The sequence below is a fragment of the Camellia sinensis genome, chromosome 5, assembly GCF_055761805.1.
Source record: "Camellia sinensis isolate YWXY chromosome 5, ASM5576180v1, whole genome shotgun sequence".
Lineage (NCBI taxonomy): Eukaryota > Viridiplantae > Streptophyta > Magnoliopsida > Ericales > Theaceae > Camellia > Camellia sinensis.
Genome location: NC_138965.1, coordinates 158,360,849 through 158,380,040, shown reverse-complemented (window position 1 = coordinate 158,380,040; position 19,192 = coordinate 158,360,849). Strand labels below are relative to the sequence as shown.

General features: G+C 32.5%; 1 protein-coding gene across 3 annotated transcripts; it reads left to right on the top strand.

The window, feature by feature from the left end:
* The first annotated feature begins 11,146 nt into the window (after nt 1–11,146).
* On the top strand, nt 11,147–18,549 carry LOC114290414 (zinc finger BED domain-containing protein DAYSLEEPER). Of its 3 annotated transcripts, none has more exons than XM_028234327.2 (3): nt 11,147–11,287; nt 13,493–13,584; nt 16,213–18,549. In XM_028234327.2, the coding sequence occupies exon 3, from the start codon at nt 16,270–16,272 to the stop codon at nt 18,304–18,306; it is 2,037 nt and encodes a 678-aa protein (XP_028090128.2). In that variant the 5' UTR covers nt 11,147–11,287; nt 13,493–13,584; nt 16,213–16,269; the 3' UTR covers nt 18,307–18,549. The 3 variants fall into 3 exon arrangements, with proteins under 3 accessions (XP_028090128.2, XP_028090124.2, XP_082726383.1); XM_028234323.2 differs by having other exon boundaries at nt 13,493–13,588; XM_082870257.1 differs by having other exon boundaries at nt 11,184–11,306; nt 13,493–13,588.
* Nucleotides 18,550–19,192: the final 643 nt, after the last annotated feature.

Here is a 19,192-nt window from a genome sequence, read left to right as displayed (position 1 = left end):
GTCTACATATATCAGTAAACCAGTTCAATTTTCTCTGGTTACATATATCAATAGGCTAGTTCAATTATTCTCTGGGTTTTAATTTTCACTAGTTACATATATCATTTGACTAGTTCAATTTTCTCTAGGTTTTAATTTTTTTTGGATTGGTCAAAACACAGAGAAAATTGTAAGTAAATTAGAGAAAATTGTTCAAAATACAGAAAAATTTATGAGCAAATCAGAGAAATTTTAACCTAGAGAAATTTCAAAACATAGAAAAAAAAATCAAAGAAATTGAGCAAACCAAGTTTGAATTTTCTCCCTGAATTGAAATTTCTCTGGAAAAATGTTGAGAGATCCCAGCCACTATGAAAATATTTCTCTAGTTTGAAATTTCTCCCTGAATCGAAATTTCTCTAGAAAAATGTTAAGGGATCCCAGCCACTATGAAAATATTGCATGTCATTTGTCCTATAAAATTTTAATACTAGAGACTTCAAAATAAAATTCCCCTTTGTTTTTTTTATAAACAAAAACAATGAAAATTTTTGTTTGGTTTAATTTTTAAAAAATTATTTTTAAATGAGTTTCGTTTGTTTTAACTGATTTTTTTAATTTATATTTTAGTCTTTTTTATTTTTTGATATATCAAGATTAGATACATCTAAGAAGTAAAAAAATATATATTTAACTAAAAAATGAAAAAAATCACTAAAAACAAGCAAAAATCCGAACAAAAATATATGCAATTTTTTTTTTTTCAAATTTTCATTTATTTTAGTAATTTTTTTAATATTTTAGTAATTTTTTTTTTAACTTTTTAGATGCATCTTGGTTAGGTGTATCTAAAAAATATATTATATTGATTAAAATATCCACAAAAAAAAAAAATCACTAAAAATAAAACGACAACTCATCTAAAAATAGTTTTTGAAAAATCAAACCAAACAGACAAAACACATCGTTTTTATTTTTGTATAAAATTAGTTTTCAAATATTTAAAACAAGCATTTGCTAGCTTGTGGAAAGTGAGTTTTTTTTTTTAATTCCAAAAATAATTTTCCAAAACAAGCGTTTTGATTTTAAAAAAATAAAAACAAAAAAAAATTGAAAAATGAAAACACAACCAATTTACTTCAAAAATACTTGATTTCATGTCTTAGGTCTCAATTGTGATAGCTTTTCCAATTTTTTTAATCAATTTTTTTTTATTAGCACAAATATATATATATATATATATATTTTAGTTTTAACTTTTGTTGAGAAAAAAAAAGACATGATAAAAAACCTTAAAAAGTTTTAAAACAAAATTATAAATTGAATATTTTGATAATATATAAGATATGAAATTGTTAAAAATCTATTGATGTATTTCAATATTAAATTGATTAAGTAATTTACAGAAGTGAGCCTCTGTTTGGGAAGTGGGTTGTCTTTTTGGCTTTTTGGATTTTTTAGCTATTTTAGCCTGAGCTAAAATGTTTGGTTTGGGAAGAGTTTTTTGGCTTTTTGACTTTTTTTGATTTTTTTTGTGAGAGAAGAATGTAATGATTATGAGTTAGATGTGACATTTTATTTTTTGTGGCTAAAATAACCTATTTTGTCTTTTGTGGTTAAAATAGCCAAAAAAACCCCGTTTAGCTCTTGCCAAACGGAGCCTGAATATATGAAGGGGAAATTACACATCAGTAAGATTTAACAAAAATATTACAAATTAATAAAAAAATTATAAATTTAATTATTGATTTATAAATTTTGTCATTAATTTAAAAATATTTTTGAACAATTACACTGAGTGTAATTGTGACTAATAAAATGAGGGATCATGTAACCATATATGTTAAAGGTAAATTTATGGATAATTTTTAAGGGCACTTAAGTTATATATATATATATATATATATATATTAAGTTTAGTGTAACTTCTTTTTAGTAAAAAAATTGATAATTAAAAGTAAAAGTTAATTTTAAGATTTTCTTTTAAACTTATTTAAGTTATTATGAGAGTAAATTACACTCTATTCCTTTTAAGTTCGATTATTTTTTCACTTTGATTTTTAAAATTTATTTTTTCTCACTTTGACATTTTCTGTTGTAAGTTTTTCTGAATTTATTCCAAGAGCTAACTTATATCCAAAATAAGGCAGAAAATGACATATTAACAGTTGCGTGACATAAAAATATTTTATTATATATAATTCACATATTTGACACAAACCCAAACACTAATATAATAATATATTTTTTATATTATGTGGCAGTTAACGTGAAAGTTTTTGTCTAATTTTGAACAAAAGTTAACTCTACGAGTAAATTAGAAAAAAATTTGAAACGTAAAAAGTTAAAGTGAAAAAATAAATAAATTTAAAAGACCAAAATGATAAAATGTCCTTACTATTATTATTATTATTATTATTTGAGAATGGTCCTTATTATGTTGTATAAACTATAAATAAAAGTTACATTTAATACTTCAATATAGATTTTCAAAATAAATAATGTACTGGTAATTTTTTAGTTTTTTTAGATCACATATCCGGTCTGCTTTTTTACATATTTAAAAAAAAATTAAAAAATTAGTTTTTAACTTACTCCTAAAATAAGCCTAAATAAATAACTTGGTAAGATGCACATGGAAGGGCAGGCATAATGTACTTTTATTTTGAAAAGTCAACTAAGAGCATTTCAGCATGTAATTAAATTTTACCTTAAAATATTATTAAAATAATTATTTTTTTATTTATTTTTCTCATCAAATTCTCTATTCTTTCTCTATTCTATTAAAATAATTTTTTTAATTGTTTTTAAATTTAAATATTTTTTTAATAATAAAATAATGAAGGAGAAAGTGTTGGTTTACACACACAACATTTATGTATACAATTAATAATGTGTAAATTTTTTAATAATGCATTAATTTCTAAATTTACTCATAAAATTATAATCATAATGCATAGAGATCATTTTTCAAATTTCTTAAGTGAAGACAATATTTCAAAGCAAATATTCATAAAATATTTAAATCATCCAATTGAGTTATTTTTCTTAAAACAATAAACTCGATTTCTAACTAATGAAATAATATATATTAACAATAAATAAGATGTTTCTCAATAAACCTAATGTCTAAAACATATATAACTACGCCAAAACAGGACATTAACGGCGGTTTTTTTAACGGTGATAACGAAAACCGTCGTTAAAAGTACTATTAACGGCGGTAACGAAAACCGTCGTTAAAGGTATCATTAACGGCAGTTTTGTTACCGCCGTTAAAAAAACCGCCGTTAATGCCCACTTTTAACGGCGGTAACAAAACCGCCGCTAATGCCCAATCATTACCGCCGTTAATGACGGCGGTCTTTGCCGGCGAAACTCCGGCGTGCTCCGGCGAGCTCCGGCGAAACCATCTACAATAAAGTAAAAGTAATGTTTAAATATTTATTTAGGGAATATTTCATGAAGAGTGGCTATGGTAGAGTGGTTAGTGTGGGTGGATGAGAGGTTGAGGGTTCAAGACTTGGGGAGTGCAAGAAGAAAGAATTATTTTTTGAAAAATTTGAACCTATTTACGGCGGTAAAAAACCGCCGTTTTTGGTCCTATGTTACCGCCGTTTTTGGTCAACTTTTAACGACAGTAATTTACCTTTTTACGACGGTTGTACTTTTTCCGACACGCGCATAAACGGCGGTAACAAAACCGCTGTTAAAGGCTTTAACGGCGGTTTTACAGCCTTTAACGGCGGTAAAAAACCGCTGCTAAAGCCCAATTTTGGCGTAGTTATGCTAAAAAAACTAATAATAAACTAAATGTCATAAATCAAATCTATCTATATTTGATAAATTAAAACTCAATATATGTCGCTCATCATGTCCAAATGTTCCAAAAAGTACCGGAAAAATAAAAAAGTCTTAACATTTTTTTGTTATCATTTTTTACATACAAACAAACTTTTAAAAAAAAAAAAGAAGAAGATATATTACCTTATGAGGAGTGTTGATTTAATTGTGGGTTTCTTTTTCTTTTCTTTTTTTTTAAAAAAATAACGTGATAGATATTGAATATTTTTAGTCTGTATCTATGTTTTTAATTTATTTAAGTTACAGATATTTGAGCTCTTTTTTTTAAATAACGTGATAAACATTAAATATTTGTAATTTTTATATTTTATATTTTTTCATTAATTTATTTAATAATTATAGATTTTTGTTAAATCAATTAAAATCACAAATGGTTTGAAAAAAAATACAAAATGAGTAATTGCCACACAGGTACAACCCCTTGGTTAAGTCGTGATTACTGCTGCTGTTAGGATCTTTATGAAGAAAAAGTCTATTGTGTGGTCAATTATTACTCTGCTCACCATTTTCATAGAGATATTTGGGCTTTTCATTTGGTTATATTTTTAAGAAATATATATATAGATAAATTATAAATACATTATATGGGATTTGTTTAAAATGTAATTTTCAATATAATTTACCTCCTATGGATCTGAAAATTACATTTTGCCCCTTAAAATTTCTAATTTTATAACAAATTGTTATTTTTATTAATAAATTACTAAGTCAATTAACAGTTTTCAATGATGTCAAAAATTTATTTCAATTAATAATTTAGGCAATTTTATCACTGTATAGGAGAGTAGTTAAGAATTTCTTTTTCTCAATTAATTATGTCAAATAAAAATTGTTGATAAGAAAATATTTATAATTTTCTAAATCACAAAAAATAATTTACATTTTTAGCAAAATCTCGTGTTTATAATTGACATTATACCTGAGGAATCAAAGTAGCCAGCTTTTGTATAATCTCCCAATTTCCTTGCAACTTTCTCAATAAAATGTATAAATATTTTCTTGTGAAATGTATATAAGAAAATAAAGTTCACTTTCACTTCTTTTTTTATTTGTTTAACTTCTGATTATAAATTTCCACTCCATTTAAACGGATATGAAAAGAAACATTAGCTTAACCACCATGTATGGGGTGGATGAACATACTTTTCCATGGGCTTGAAAGTTGTTTATGTTGAAATTCTCTTAAAACTTAAAAGATTTGTGGTTTCAAAATTTGCAGTGGCTAGAAAAGCTTTTTTTTTGCAGAGCTTCTAGTCTACACTATATATATATATATATATTTTTTTTCTCTGAAAATGGACAATCTTATTGGGATTTTTAATGTTTCATCTGGACGTAAAGATCATAGGATCTTATTGGGATTTCTAATGTTTCTGTGCAGAGCTTCTTGTCTATACTAATCTCTTTGAAAGATCTAAAATCATGTAGATCTAAAATCTGCACGTAAAGTTATGGGTAAATTACACTTGCTTTTTCTGCAATCTTTACAATGAAAATAGAAAATCACAAATGGTTGGGAAAAAAAAAATTATTAGAGCAAAAGAAAAATAAAAACAGAGACATGGACACTACAATTTTCAAAGCATAAGAAAAAGAGAAACAGGACATGTTTGTTGCCCTCATAAACAATAGCCATGTGCACTTAATTAAGCTCTATGGAGTGGGGCAGATGAGAGACATTTGTGTTTACAAGATTCTTCAATGGAGATGAGGGAGAGAGATATAGAATCGGAGAGAAGAATGGGTTATATATATCCTATTGAGTCTTCATTAAAAATTCAAAATTGGTGGAACAAAGACACTACAATTTTCAGAGCATAAGAAAAAGAAAAACAGAGACATGTTCAGAGCAAAAGAAAAAGAAAAATAGAGACATGCACACTACAATTACAAAAAATAAATTAGTAAAGCAAAAGAAAAAAAAAAAGAAGAACCGAGACATGCATTCGATCGAGAGGCGGACTGCTGAATTCGAGGACAGCTGGTGTTCACTGCTGATGAAGGAAGTTAATGAAGTATATTTTAGATTTGTTTGAGGTGGAAGAGTAACGTGGGAGTGGGATATGTATCTATTGGATATGTATCTATTGTAGGAGTTGTGGGAGAGTGAAAGTCTTTATATCTATCTGCTATAGGATATGGATAGATGGGTGTTTTTTCTTTTTAGATTTGTTTGAGGTGGGAGAGTAACGTGGGAGAGGGATATACATGGGAGAGGGACATGTATCTATTGTAAGAGTTGTGGGAGAGTGAAAGTCTTGGTTTTTTATTTTTTATAGCTTTTTATGGATAGGTTTTGTTTGGTTTTTTTTTTGACAACTTTTATGGATGGGTTTGTTAGGAGTTTTTATTGTTCTCAAAACGTGGGAAAGGGATATACGTGGGAGAGGGATATGTATCTATTGTAGGAGTTGTGGGAGAGTGAAAGTCTTGATTTTTTTTTTTTACCGCTTTTATGGATGGGCTTGCTAGGAGTTTTTATTGTTCCGAAAGTCTTTGAGAGGGGAGGAAATGAACTATCAACTAAAAAGAGAGCTACCACGTATATTTGAAAATTATGAGAATTTTAGAATATCATTTTGAAGGCTTTTGGAAACACCACTACATTCTATTATATATATAGTATAGATAGATAGATACCATAAAATTGAGTAGAAGAAGAAGAAAAGAAATCCATAATCACACACAAACCTGTATATACACAACATTTATGTATACAATATACATACACAAAAACTTGAGCAAAGGAAGAAGAATAGAAATTACTTTTCTTTGTATGTAAATGCATCAAAAGTTGTCTGAACTTGAGATCAGAAAACAAACCAGTCTCCTCTCTTCTAATTTCAACTCAATTCACCAAAAACACCTCCAAATTCAAACCCAAAACCATTCAACAATCCAATCGAAACCAACCCATCAAAATTCCAAGCAAACCCAATTTGTGAATGAACCCAATTCCAACAACAACCCATCAACAAGCAAAACCCCTTTCTTCGCAACACCCCACAAAAGACCCATAATGTTACACTCCTCAACCCTCTTCTCTCACCACCACCTCCACCCCTACCACAACACCACTGTGTTCAATTCAGAACCTACTTAACCCTCCCTAGCCTTCCTTCAATTTGATCCCTTATTCCTTCAATTCAATTCTTGAGTCTTCTGCCCTTATTTTTCATGTCTAGTCCTTACTATGAGCTATAGATTTCACTGGAACAAAGGCTCTCTCTTAAACAGAGGTGAGGTCATCCGCCCAGACCTCCGACCGGTTATCCGGCCGAACGTTCGGCCGGTCAACCCCCTGGACATTCGGCCCCTTGTAGCAACCCTAAATTTAAGGGATTATATAAGGGATCCGATGAGGTTGGATTTTTAAAGAATCAACCCCTTCTAATAGCAAAAAGATATTTTAAGTCATTTGTTGGGGATGCTCTAAGAATAATTTTTTTTTTTTAAATGTTTGATATCATCAAAATTTAGGCATGTTCAAGGCCTTTAATTAAGATTAGGACTCCAAAAAATTTGAAAGAAAAAAAAATAGAATAGAAGGATTATTTAATTTTTGGAGCAATATTTCATTTCATTTATTGACCAATACTTCATATATTGGTATTGTTTGGTATAGTTTATAGAGTTGTTTATAACTTTTTCTTTTTGATTTGATAATCTGTGTCAGCCTGTTTAATATAGTTTCTTCTTATAATTTATGAAATAGAAATGATTTAAATGATCTAAAAAAAAGTTAATTTTCCAAAAATTGGGTATAGTTTATACTTTTTAATTATCAATTTTTATTTTGTGAAAAGAGGTACCAAACTAGCCCATTATCTTCTAAAATTGCAATACAAACATGACACATTTTATAACTTATATCAATAACTATTAATTACAAGTATTAGCTATATTTTTACTCAAAGAATATTGAATAATTTATCAGTGGAAAAGAGTATGAAGAATCAGGAGGGTTGAGAAAGGACTCATATGAGGCCAAGAAGAGAATAGGAAGGAGTTTTGGAGGTGTAGAGAAAACTTAAAGAAGAGGAAACAAGTACATTGGAATTCATGCACTCATTTGTCAGTATATCACTGGAATTACTAACCCAACCAACACACACATGCCCCCGACACTTTTGGAGTGGGGTTTGTCCAAATTTGATTTAACCCACAACTTTGTCCTGCTCCTTTCCCAATTACTCCTTCTCTCCTCTCCTCACTTCTTCAATTTACATTAATATATATTTTTTATAATCCAGTATGAATTCGTACCACCAATCTCATAATCCAGTATGAATTCGTACCACCAATCTCCCTGTTTATTAACGGAAGCTTTAATTAAAATCCGTGTAAAGTCTTTTAAGTACTAACTTTAAAAAATTATTTATATTTTTAGAGATTTTGAATCTGAAACTTTAAAAAAAGTATATCCCATGTCCTAGATTTTGGAGGGATGTATACGCATTTGTTTCAATTCATGCTCCGATGATCAAACATATTATCATTTCTGAACTTCTAGAATCTGATTTCATTTTGATTTAATTCTTTAATATATAAGTCATATAGTTTTGCATTATGCCTCTATTAGGGTTGTTTTTCTTAGAAATTTAGAGATATACATCCAACCTAAAATCCTTCACTTGGAGATGATTGTTAAAGTATATGAGCTAATAAATTTGAGTGGCTTAGAAATGATGTGGTAGAAGTCTTTAACACCATTTACGTATGTGATTTGGTAGCATATAAAGTTGGTAGAGAGATAAGAGAGACGACAAAAATATATCGAGATGGAGGTTTAGCTCACAAGAAACCATTCAAGACTCAACTTTAATATCATGTTAGAATTTTAAGTAATTCTACAATAATCATCGCCACTGCAGGGCTACCCCTCAGTTTTAAATTTTTATTTATTTTTTTGGTTGCATTGTTCACACACAATATGTAGTTTATTTAGTACTCTTAGAGTGCCATATGGTGTTATTTATGTGGTAGTCTAAATCAATAATATAGTGTCAAATTTTATAAATGTAACATAGTAACTCATTATTGTTAGGTAATTAGAAGATAATAGGTAAATCACTTAGTGTGAGTTATGATTTCTTATATCCAAAGCACCACGTCATCAATACCACATAATATTATGGAATTATCTAATAATTTATATTCAAAACACATTTTTATAATCAATTCTATCTCTCTAATATTTTTCTATCAAATAAAAACTATAGAAATTTTATAATGATTTGTGCTATAAATGATTTGCTTCTATTTTCTAAAATTAAGAATTTTAATTTGTAATTTTTTGTGCTCAAATTGCATACTTACATTACTATTGTGTCCAAGTTATTCCGCATTATTATAGAATTTTGATTAGTTGCTTTTAATAATAAATAATTAAATTTTTATGCTTAAATTTAGCTCATAAAATTATTATTATTTTATTGTTGATCACCAAAAAAAATTAAAAGTATAAAGTGCCCCCTCTACCTTAATTTCTTGGCTCTGCCACTGTTTGTATGTATTTTGCATTTAGTTTACTGTATCATATTATCACTATATTAGCAATAAATATGAGTGGTGAAATTTATTTAGTCAATGCAATTATGACAAATGAGATAATAAACCTAATGTGGTGTATCAACATGATCATTCTAGCATTATTCTAGATTTTTTGAAAGCTTTTCCAACCCAAAGTTAATTTGCATTCGGTGGAAGGGCTTTCTAGACAATATGGACCAAACTTGGTTCATTTAAAATTTAAATGAGTTTCAAAAATGTGTTTAAATTTTATTTGCTTACATAATAAATTGATCTTAAACAAATTTTTAACGAATTGCATACAAATCGAACTTGAATGTTTACAGCCTTTTATCGAGAGGAGGATAATAACAAAAGAGCTCGTATTTATAGTGGCAAGACTTCCTAATTCATTAGCATTATATTTGAAACATGAATTTAGATTGGGATTTGAAAAAAGAAATAGAAATGGGAAAGAGAAAAAAATTAATTTATTTTTTATTAACATCTTTCTCACAAATTATCTTTTTTTCTTTAAATTCCTACTTAAATTTATGATCCAAATACCGCCTAAAAATATCACTTTTTCTTTCTCTTGAGTTATTATTATGATTTAGCCACCCAAAATATAATGTTTGTCATTAGACCAGCCCCAAGCAAGCTCTTAATGGGTCATAAGACTGTACTGCTTTAAATCTTTGCAAGAGTTATCATATGGTAGGTCACAAAGGAGTTACAGTGTTTTCTTTGTCAAATAAATATCATTGAGTGTTGCACATGTGACACCTCCTAATAGTTCCAAGTCTAGATTTTTTGAGTTATTTTTTAAATTTTTTTATATAATTGAAATTTAATTTTATCAAAATTATGGGTACACTAGTCATTCACTTTTTAACCCCCAATCATACAAAAAAATTACTCTAAGCCTAAGGTTATATTTGAATCATAAATTTAAATAGAAATTCAGAAAGAAAAAAAAAGTAATTAAAATATAATTATATTTCATTTATTTTTCTTTCCTTTCAAATTTATAATCTGAATACAATCTAAAATCACTTTAAAAAAAAATACTCAAGGGGTCATAATCTTGAATTCATGGGAGAGTATACATTCCACACCATGGGCCTTAGGAGCCCAAATGGTGCAGTTTCTCATCAATATGAATTGTTGCAAAATGTTCACAAGTCTGTCCAAAGTTATTTTGCTAAATCACTTTCTATATGTGGGTATATTCTTTGCTTGTTTGGTATTTTTTTATTTTTATTAATTTGACAGATAATATGTTTGCCTTAATACAAATAACTTAAAATATAAATAAAATTACCTAAAAATACCCTTGAAAAATCATTCACATCCATATGATAGTCAATATTAATTGAATCCCCAAAAGCTATATGCCTTTTTTTTCTTCTTCTCATTATTCAATCCAAAGATTGAAATTACACACACCATTGGGCTATGATTGTGCATAGTGTTATCAAATGAATCACCTAGTGGGCCCACAAACTCTAAAAAGTCTAAAAAACCCTAGAAGTGGGCTTGTGGTCATTACATTCTATATATATAAATAACTTGTATACACATGCAAGTATGTGATGACGAAACAACTAACAACAACACAAAAAAAGAATTAAAAAAAAAAAATTGGACCTCAAGGTCCAATCCAATTCTATTTAATTTTTTTTCTCTCTCTCACCCAAAAATCTTATCTCATCAAAATTTCCCAATAACATCAAACCAAACCCCAATACCCAAATGGTCCAATTACGCTTCTCGGGTTCAAGCCCAATTCTCTCTCTCTCTCTCTCCCCCCTCTCTCTTTCTCTCCTGTGAAACCCTAGATCTCACGCAGTTGTAGAGGAGCTGAACGTCGTTGATGCACAAAAAGATCGAATCTGCGTCTGGGTTTCTCTCAGAATCGCCGATTGTGCAAGTAAGAATCCAAATTTTGGGTAAATTTCAAGTCCTTGGTTTTTATTTTTTATTTTAAATAGTCATAAATTATTACAGAGTTGAAGCGTAATATGTGATTGTTTTGTGATTTAGGGTTTGAATTTGCAGTTGATCGTTGTGATTTAGGGTTTTGGTTTGTTCTGGGTTTGTCTCTGTAGATTTGTTTGGAGCCCAAAGTAGATGAAACCCTAGATCTGTGCTTCTGTTTGCAAATGTTTTTAGCCCATTGATGGTTGAAATACCTGTTTTACCCCTAACCCATGTCCTTGCTTTAATGGGCTTTTGTTGCTGGGCCATACACAAACTGGTTTATTTCTATATGCAGTTGAGGCTTGGAAATGGAAATATTTCTTAAATATTTCAGAAACATATATAAAAAGAAAGTACTATTTATTTTTGTGAAAACAAAAATTAAATCTATACAAATGTTTGCACTACTTCAATAATTCACATCTTTTTACAGAACGGGTACTAGTGTATAATTTGGAATCAGGCATCATCAAATTAATGTCAACCCTAAAAATTCTTGGAGCCACCACTTAATTAGGGGGTGTTTGGGAAGAAAAAAAATAGCCTAATTTAGGCTAAAATAGTTAATAAGACAAAATAAGCTAAAATAGCTAATAAGACAAAATATCCCATCAAACCCATAATCATTTCACTTTTTCTCTCACAAGCATCACATCCAACCATAAAAAAATCTAATCATCTTCCCAAATACAAAAATTTTAGCCTACTAAAATAGTCAAAAACTAAAATAGCCTACTAAAATAGCAACTTTCCAAACGAAGCCTTAGATGAGCAATTTTTTAGTACCGTAGGGTATTATCATAATTTAACTCCTGCTTTCTTTGCCCATACACCCTTTGAATGATTCAATTTAATTTATTGTCACAGTCTCTTTAGACCCAACTATGGCCCTCTAGTATCTTAGTTGAATTTGATTGGTTTATACGGTAAGATTTGCCATATTTGTGTCAAGTGTTGTTTAAGAATGTGTGTGGGAATGTTAGCGACAAAAGTAATTTTTTTTAGTACATAAGAATAATTAGTTTATAGTAAAATAATTAGTTTGTATAACATCTTTATGGTAGCTTGTATTTGCAGACTGCAACAATTCTGAGTTCACACCATTTTCTAAAATTTTTTATTTACCATTTTGTCCCTCAAGCATATTACCATTAAGGACAAAAGTACGCATCCTTCTTCCCCACCCACTATCGTCTACTGCCACCTCCTCCCAACCACACCACCCTCCCCAACCCCCCCACCACTGTGGAACCCCCTGATCTAGGAGGAGGAGAAGGGTGGTTAGATCTGAAGGAGGTGGGGTGAGGTGTGTTGAAGAGGGAACAAGAGGGAGGGGGTGGTGGAGGAAAGGGGGTGACTGGTGGGGAGGGGAGGGGAGGGGAGGGGAGAGCAAAGCAAAGGGGAAGGGGTGGCGGAGAGGCGAGGGTGACAGGAGGGGAGGGGGAGGGGCTAGGCTGGAAAAAGGGTGGCGGGGAGGAGGTGGCTAGGAAGATGGGATTAGGCTTTGAAAATCAATAGTGAGGGAATTACGGGAATAAAGTGGTGTGAACTAGTAAAATGAAAAATCAGAATTTTGTGTGAATTGAAAGAAGTGGCGTGCAAATAGAAGCTCCCCATACCTCGAATTTCGTCTATTTTATTTTAATTGTTGTTATGGTAAAAGTACTTTTTCTTTCTTCAAATTAACGAAAATGCCCTTCCTGTACCAAAAGGATGAGAGAGAGAACCCTAGTTTGATGTGAGAGTGAAAGATGAAAGCTTCAGAGGTTTTGATCAATAAAACCAACAATGGCGCAAATGACGTGAATAGAGAGCATAAACCCCACTTCCGACCAGCTAAAGATGACACCAAACCACTTCTCCAAGACCCAGTAATCTCTTTCTCTCCCTCTCTTCCCTTCTCTCTCTTCATAATATCTATCTAGTTGTACACACATAAATTTATGGTTGCATGTATGTGTTTATTAACTCTAGACTCATAGTTATTGCTGTTAATTGTCAGTTCTCTAAATTGGTGTGACTTGGATAGATCACATTCACTCATATTTTGCTTCAATTTTTGCTACATCCGCAATGTTGATGTGATTAACTAGTAAGATATAGTGGTTTTGATTGCCTTCATTCAAATTTCTAATAATTGTTCTTGTTTTGGTAGATACTGAGATCAGACCCAATAGAGACCGAGGAAGCTGTGCTTCGATTGCCTCCTGTTTCCTTCCTCAAATCAAAAGCTCTATCCAAGTGACAGTTTGTATGCTTTTTCTTTGGACTCATTTGATTGGAATTTTTATAATATATATTCGTGTTATATACTTGATCATATGATTAATTAGTCTCATGATTGCCTTGAACTTCTTAATGTTGATTTTTAAGCTTTGATTAATTAGTCCCATGACCATGTGATTGCATGACCATATTCCTGTTGCAATTTTGTTGTTGAATTTTTAAGCTTTGATTTAGATAACAGTGTTCTTAATCCTGAGCGAGAATTTTATTTTGAATTAAAATGGTCATGAAATTGATGATTTAATGAGAGCTTGTTAGGTTTAGAACTTTAATTATCCTGATTAGAGAGACTGTTTTTTATTGTGATATGGGTTTTTCTCAAATCAAGCTCATCTACCGGTGAGGGAAAGTTTTTTTAATTTGAATTTGGTTATCTGTCACACAGAGCTTATGTTGTTTTATTGAATTTCATCAATGTGTGTATAATTGAAGAGTCTTGCCATTTGGTCTTTAAATGATTGATCGAAAGTGTTTTATTAAGACTAGGGTTTTGTGTCTCTGTGAAGAAAAATAAAATCAAAAGAGATCATGGTGAACAATGCATTACTTAGTGCAAAGTACTAATAAAAAATAGTAGCTTATTAGATGCGAACATTGATGTGCAGACTAGATTTAGTGAGAGGTGTTGAGGGAGAGGGTAAATCAATTGTTTCAATTTCATTGTGAATTGAAAATGTTGTGTTTGAGTCTTGGATTTGTGGAGTGAGAAGAAAAGAGAAAGGAAATGTGAAATAATAATAATAATAAATAGCTTCTAATTCATTCATTTTTCCCTTGACAAATTCAAGATCCAAACACAGGTTTAAGTGTCTTTGCAAAAGAAAATATAACCTATGACAAGTGTCACTCAATGATAGAGAATGCCTAACATCTGGGAACTACTTAGGTGGCCACACTCTGCTAGTTCATGGTTTTGCATGCCACTTGTTGGTAGCTTCGATGAATAATTCATTGTTTACTATTTAGATTTTATTTTATTTGTTTATTTATTTTATGCTAGTTATAATAGAATAGCATGCCTTGCAGATGGCAGATTCCTCTCTGCTTATTTGTATTTGCTGCAACTTTCACTTCAGTGCTCATTGGCATGACATGAATTGTTATGTCGTAGAATCTGATCTTCTGAAGTAAACTATGAACTTCCAAGACAATATGGTAGCTTAAATTTGATTGGAGTTTAAAATGTAAAGTTGAAGTTGAATGATTTTAGTTTGGAAAACCGTAAGGTACTATTTTGAGCACTCTTCAACCTGGTCCAGGATCTATCTAGGCATTGTAATTAATACCAAGTCAACAATAGTCGTTTCCCATTTGACTTTTACTCATCAACCGAAGCACCAAAGAACTTTTATTGCATAGCTTGAAATTTTTTGGGTTATGTGGTTGGAACGGAATGCTAGGGTTTTCGAGGATAAGTTATGGGATAGAGTGTGCCATTTGGCATCTCTTTGGGCTTTCATTTCTTCTCTGTTTTAAGGGATTCCATTTTTATTTTTATTTTGGATTTCTAGAGATTAGAGGGTTGCGTGCAATTCGTAGTTTGAGACTTTGATTTCTTTTGGGGGACTCCTTGTGTTCTTCTTGTACTCTTTTTATCTTTTGGGCGAACTTCACTTTGCCCTCCCCCTCCCCCTCCCCCTCCCCCTCCTCCGGTTCGGGTCATGTGCAGTTTACCCCCTTAACATTTAAAAATGACCGCATAACCCCTTTGTGGTTTGTCGACTAAAGTGCACCGTTAGGCCTGTTAACGATTTAATAAAAAAGACTAAAATACCCTTATATTTTTGTCATTTGTTTGGAAGACAAAGTGCATTTTAACCCCCTGTGCTTTTTTCCATGTGCAATTTACCCTCCTTGAAATTTGAAAATGAGCATTAACCCCTTTATATTTGCCACGTGTTTCAGACTTACTGTTAAATTGGATGGAATGTTAACGGTGCATTTTAGTCCACAAACCACGTGGGGGTTAAATGTGGTCATTTTCAATCGTTAGGGAGTAAACTGCACATGGCCCAAACCACAGGAGTAAAGTGAAGTTTGCCCTTCTCCTTTTTATATTCTGGATTTTTTGGAAAGTGGGATGGTTACACATCCCTATTTGTCTATTACCATAGCATGCTATCAATTGTCGTACAACTATTTTTACTGCATGAAAGCTTGTTTGATAATTTTAGATTATCACAAGAAAAGCCGTAAAAAAAATAAAAAATAAAAATTCCGTTTGAAATTCCATTTTAGTAGTTTGCATTTCAGTTTTTTCCCTTGTAAGCTGCACTTGTCAGTATCTCTGGATGGTTTTTTGTGTGAACCACTTGGTTTGAAGTTCCTACTCACTTTTCTCAGTCTTTATTTGTATCGTTATATATATATAAATGATGCCATCATTATTGGTCAGAGACGTAATGCTTATTCGTATTTTGGTTTTCTTGGCTTCTCTAGATACACTGCTATTTTTTTTTGTGGCTTTCTCTTGAGTACATGCTTGTCATGGTTAATGAATCTCTTTTTAGCCTTTGTGTGCCCTTTCTTCTCTTTTGTCAGATCAATCCGGCTATTACAGTATCAAAATATATCAATTTTTTTTTACAGGAATTAATCTGGAATTGGCTTTGCTGCCTGTAGCAAGACCTCACTTCTCATCATCAGATGGAAACCACCCCTACTGAAAATAACGCACTGGCCAACATAGAAACACCGACCAACATGGAAACACATCCTAACAAGCGGAGGAAAAAGAAGTCCGTTGTTTGGGAACACTTCTATATTGAAACTATCGGTGCTGGATGTCGAAGGGCATGTTGTAAGCAATGTAAGCAATCATTTGCATACAGTAACGGTTCAAAAGTAGCGGGTACAAGCCACCTCAAACGCCACATTGCCAAGGGCTCGTGCCCAGTAGTCCTCCGAAACCAAGAGAAGAATCAATTAACTCCGTACAGTGCACCGTCAAAGATGGGCGGAAACAGGAATGGTGTTGATACTCCAAAACGACGCTACCGAACTGCGGGCTCCACTTACTTTGGATTTGATTCAGACCGTTGCCGCCACGAGATTGCTAGGATGATGATCATGCACGATTACCCGCTTCACATGGTTGAACATCCAGGCTTTGTCACTTTTGTCCAAAACCTTCAGCCCCGGTTTGACATGGTGAGTTTCAACACCGTCCAAGGGGATTGTGTGGCGACTTTCCTGAGGGAAAAGCAAAGCCTTCAGAGGGTAATTGAGGGAATCCCCGGACGGATCTGCCTTACACTTGACATGTGGAATTCAAATCAATACGTGGGCTACGTGTTTCTAACTGGACACTTCATTGATCATGATTGGAAGTTGCACCGGAAAATTCTCAATGTCGTGATGGAACCATATCCCGATTCAGATTCTGCTTTGAGCCACGCTGTCACTGCTTGCCTTTCTGATTGGAATATGGAGGGTCGATTATTTTCTGTTACTATCAATCAACCGTTAAGTGAAGCCGGAATTGATAATCTACGAGCTTTACTCGCCATCAAGAACCCATTAATGCTCAATGGCCAGTTGTTAGTTGGAAATTGCCTTGCTCGTACTATAAGCACCATAGCCCAAGAAGTGTTAACGGCGGGGCAAGAAACTGTCAAAAAAATCCGGGATAGCGTGAAGTATGTGAAGACATTAGAATCCCATGAAGAAAAATTTGTTGAGTTGAAGAAACAACTTCAAGTTCCGAGCACGAAGAGCCTTTCTCTGGATGACCCAACTCGATGGAACACAACGTATGAAATGTTGGTGGCTGCTTCGGAGTTGAAGGAAGTGTTTTCTTGCCTGGATACCTCTGATCCCGATTACAAGGAAGCCCCATCTATGGAAGTCTGGAAACAGGTAGAGACTCTCTGCACTTACTTGAAACTCATCTTTGACACAACCACCATTTTAACCACTCCGGTCATCCAAACAACAAACACGTTTTTCCATGAGGCATGGAAACTTCAATTGGAGCTAGCACGTGCAGTCGTCAGCGAGGATCCCGTAATCGAAATCCTGACAAAACCAATGCAAGAGAAGTTTGATAAATATTGGAAAGATTGCTGCCTAGTTTTGGCTATTGCAGTGGTTATGGATCCAAGGTTCAAGATGAAGCTTGTTGAATTTAGTTTCACAAAAATCTACGGTGACAATGCTGCCATGTATGTCAAAATTGTTGATGAGGGAATCCACGAGCTCTTTCTTGAATATGTGGCACTTCCTCTACCTCTAACCCCGACTTATATGGAAGAAGCAAATGGAGGAAACATCAGGCACGAGGAGGCCCATGGAGGCCCACATTTTTCAAATGATGCGCTTGGACTCACGGATTTTGATATGTACATCATGGAGACGACGAGCCAACAGTCGAGGTCAGAGTTGGATCAGTATCTGGAGGAGTCTTTGTTGCCACGTGTCCATGAGTTTGATGTTTTGGGATGGTGGAAGATAAACAAAACGAAGTACCCAACACTCTCGAAGATGGCTCGAGATATTTTGACGATTCCGGTATGCACTCTTTCTCTGGACTCGATATTTGATACGGTGCGGAAAGAGATGGACAGCTACCGGTGTTCTTTACGACCGGAGACATTAGAGGCCCTTATATGTGCTAAGGATTGGCTCAGGTGTGAACCAGTGGAAACTTCGAATGCGCTTGTGAAAATGGAATTTCCAATTTAGGGTTTTTTTTTAATAGTTCTCATCAGGTTGCGACATTGCTATGATGGTAGGTTGTGACGTTTTAGTCATTCCCAGACTTGTAATTTATCCTCTGTTTCTTCATTCTGCTTTATATTTAGATGTTTTGTGGGTTTAGGGAAAACTTACATATTGTACCATTCTATGGAAATTATTCATGGGTTATAGGTTGTTCCTGGTTTAAATTCATTATATGTGGATTGAAAAGGTTGGACAGTTCTCAAATTCTGTTGTTTTGTTTAGTTGTGTTTTTGTTTTTTTAATCACCGAAACAAACTTTATTGGTGAGAAGATTGGAACAAAGAAAAAGTTCAACCAAAACATCAAGGAAGAGGTGAGTGCACAAATTAAAAGAGTATGCAAACTTATCCCAACTAGATTGGCATCAATTTGCACACCTGGTGAGAAACCAACCAAAAGAGGAGCAAGATAGAGAGAAATACAAGCAGCTAAAAGGCAACACAAATAGCCAAACAGCAAGCAACCAGAAATACAAGCAACCAAGCACCAGATCCACCATTCCCTGCATTTTCAAGCTACTACCAGTTCATACTTGTATTTCCCATCTCTAACAACACCTAATGCCAATTAGCCACGCTAGCAGCAGCAGCAAGCAGAATTAATTGAGCACTACCAAGGGAAAATAAAACATAACAGCATCTACCAGCAGCAGCAGCAACAGCAACCAGATTCACTTCATTCTGAGCAGCGAGGTTAACACCCTGCTACACAATAGCATACCTACTCCAGATTAGAGACTAAATCATGAAATGAGTATTTCAACTCTTTCAAATTTGATTTTGCCCACATAGCAACTCTAACCTTTATCAACTCAATCAACTCTGTTAAATTGGGCTTTGCCTCTTTA

Bases quoted from the DNA above. Each gene is read 5' to 3' on its own strand.
- LOC114290414 (XM_028234327.2), top strand. From the start codon at position 16,270: ATGGAAACCACCCCTACTGAAAATAACGCACTGGCCAACATAGAAACA.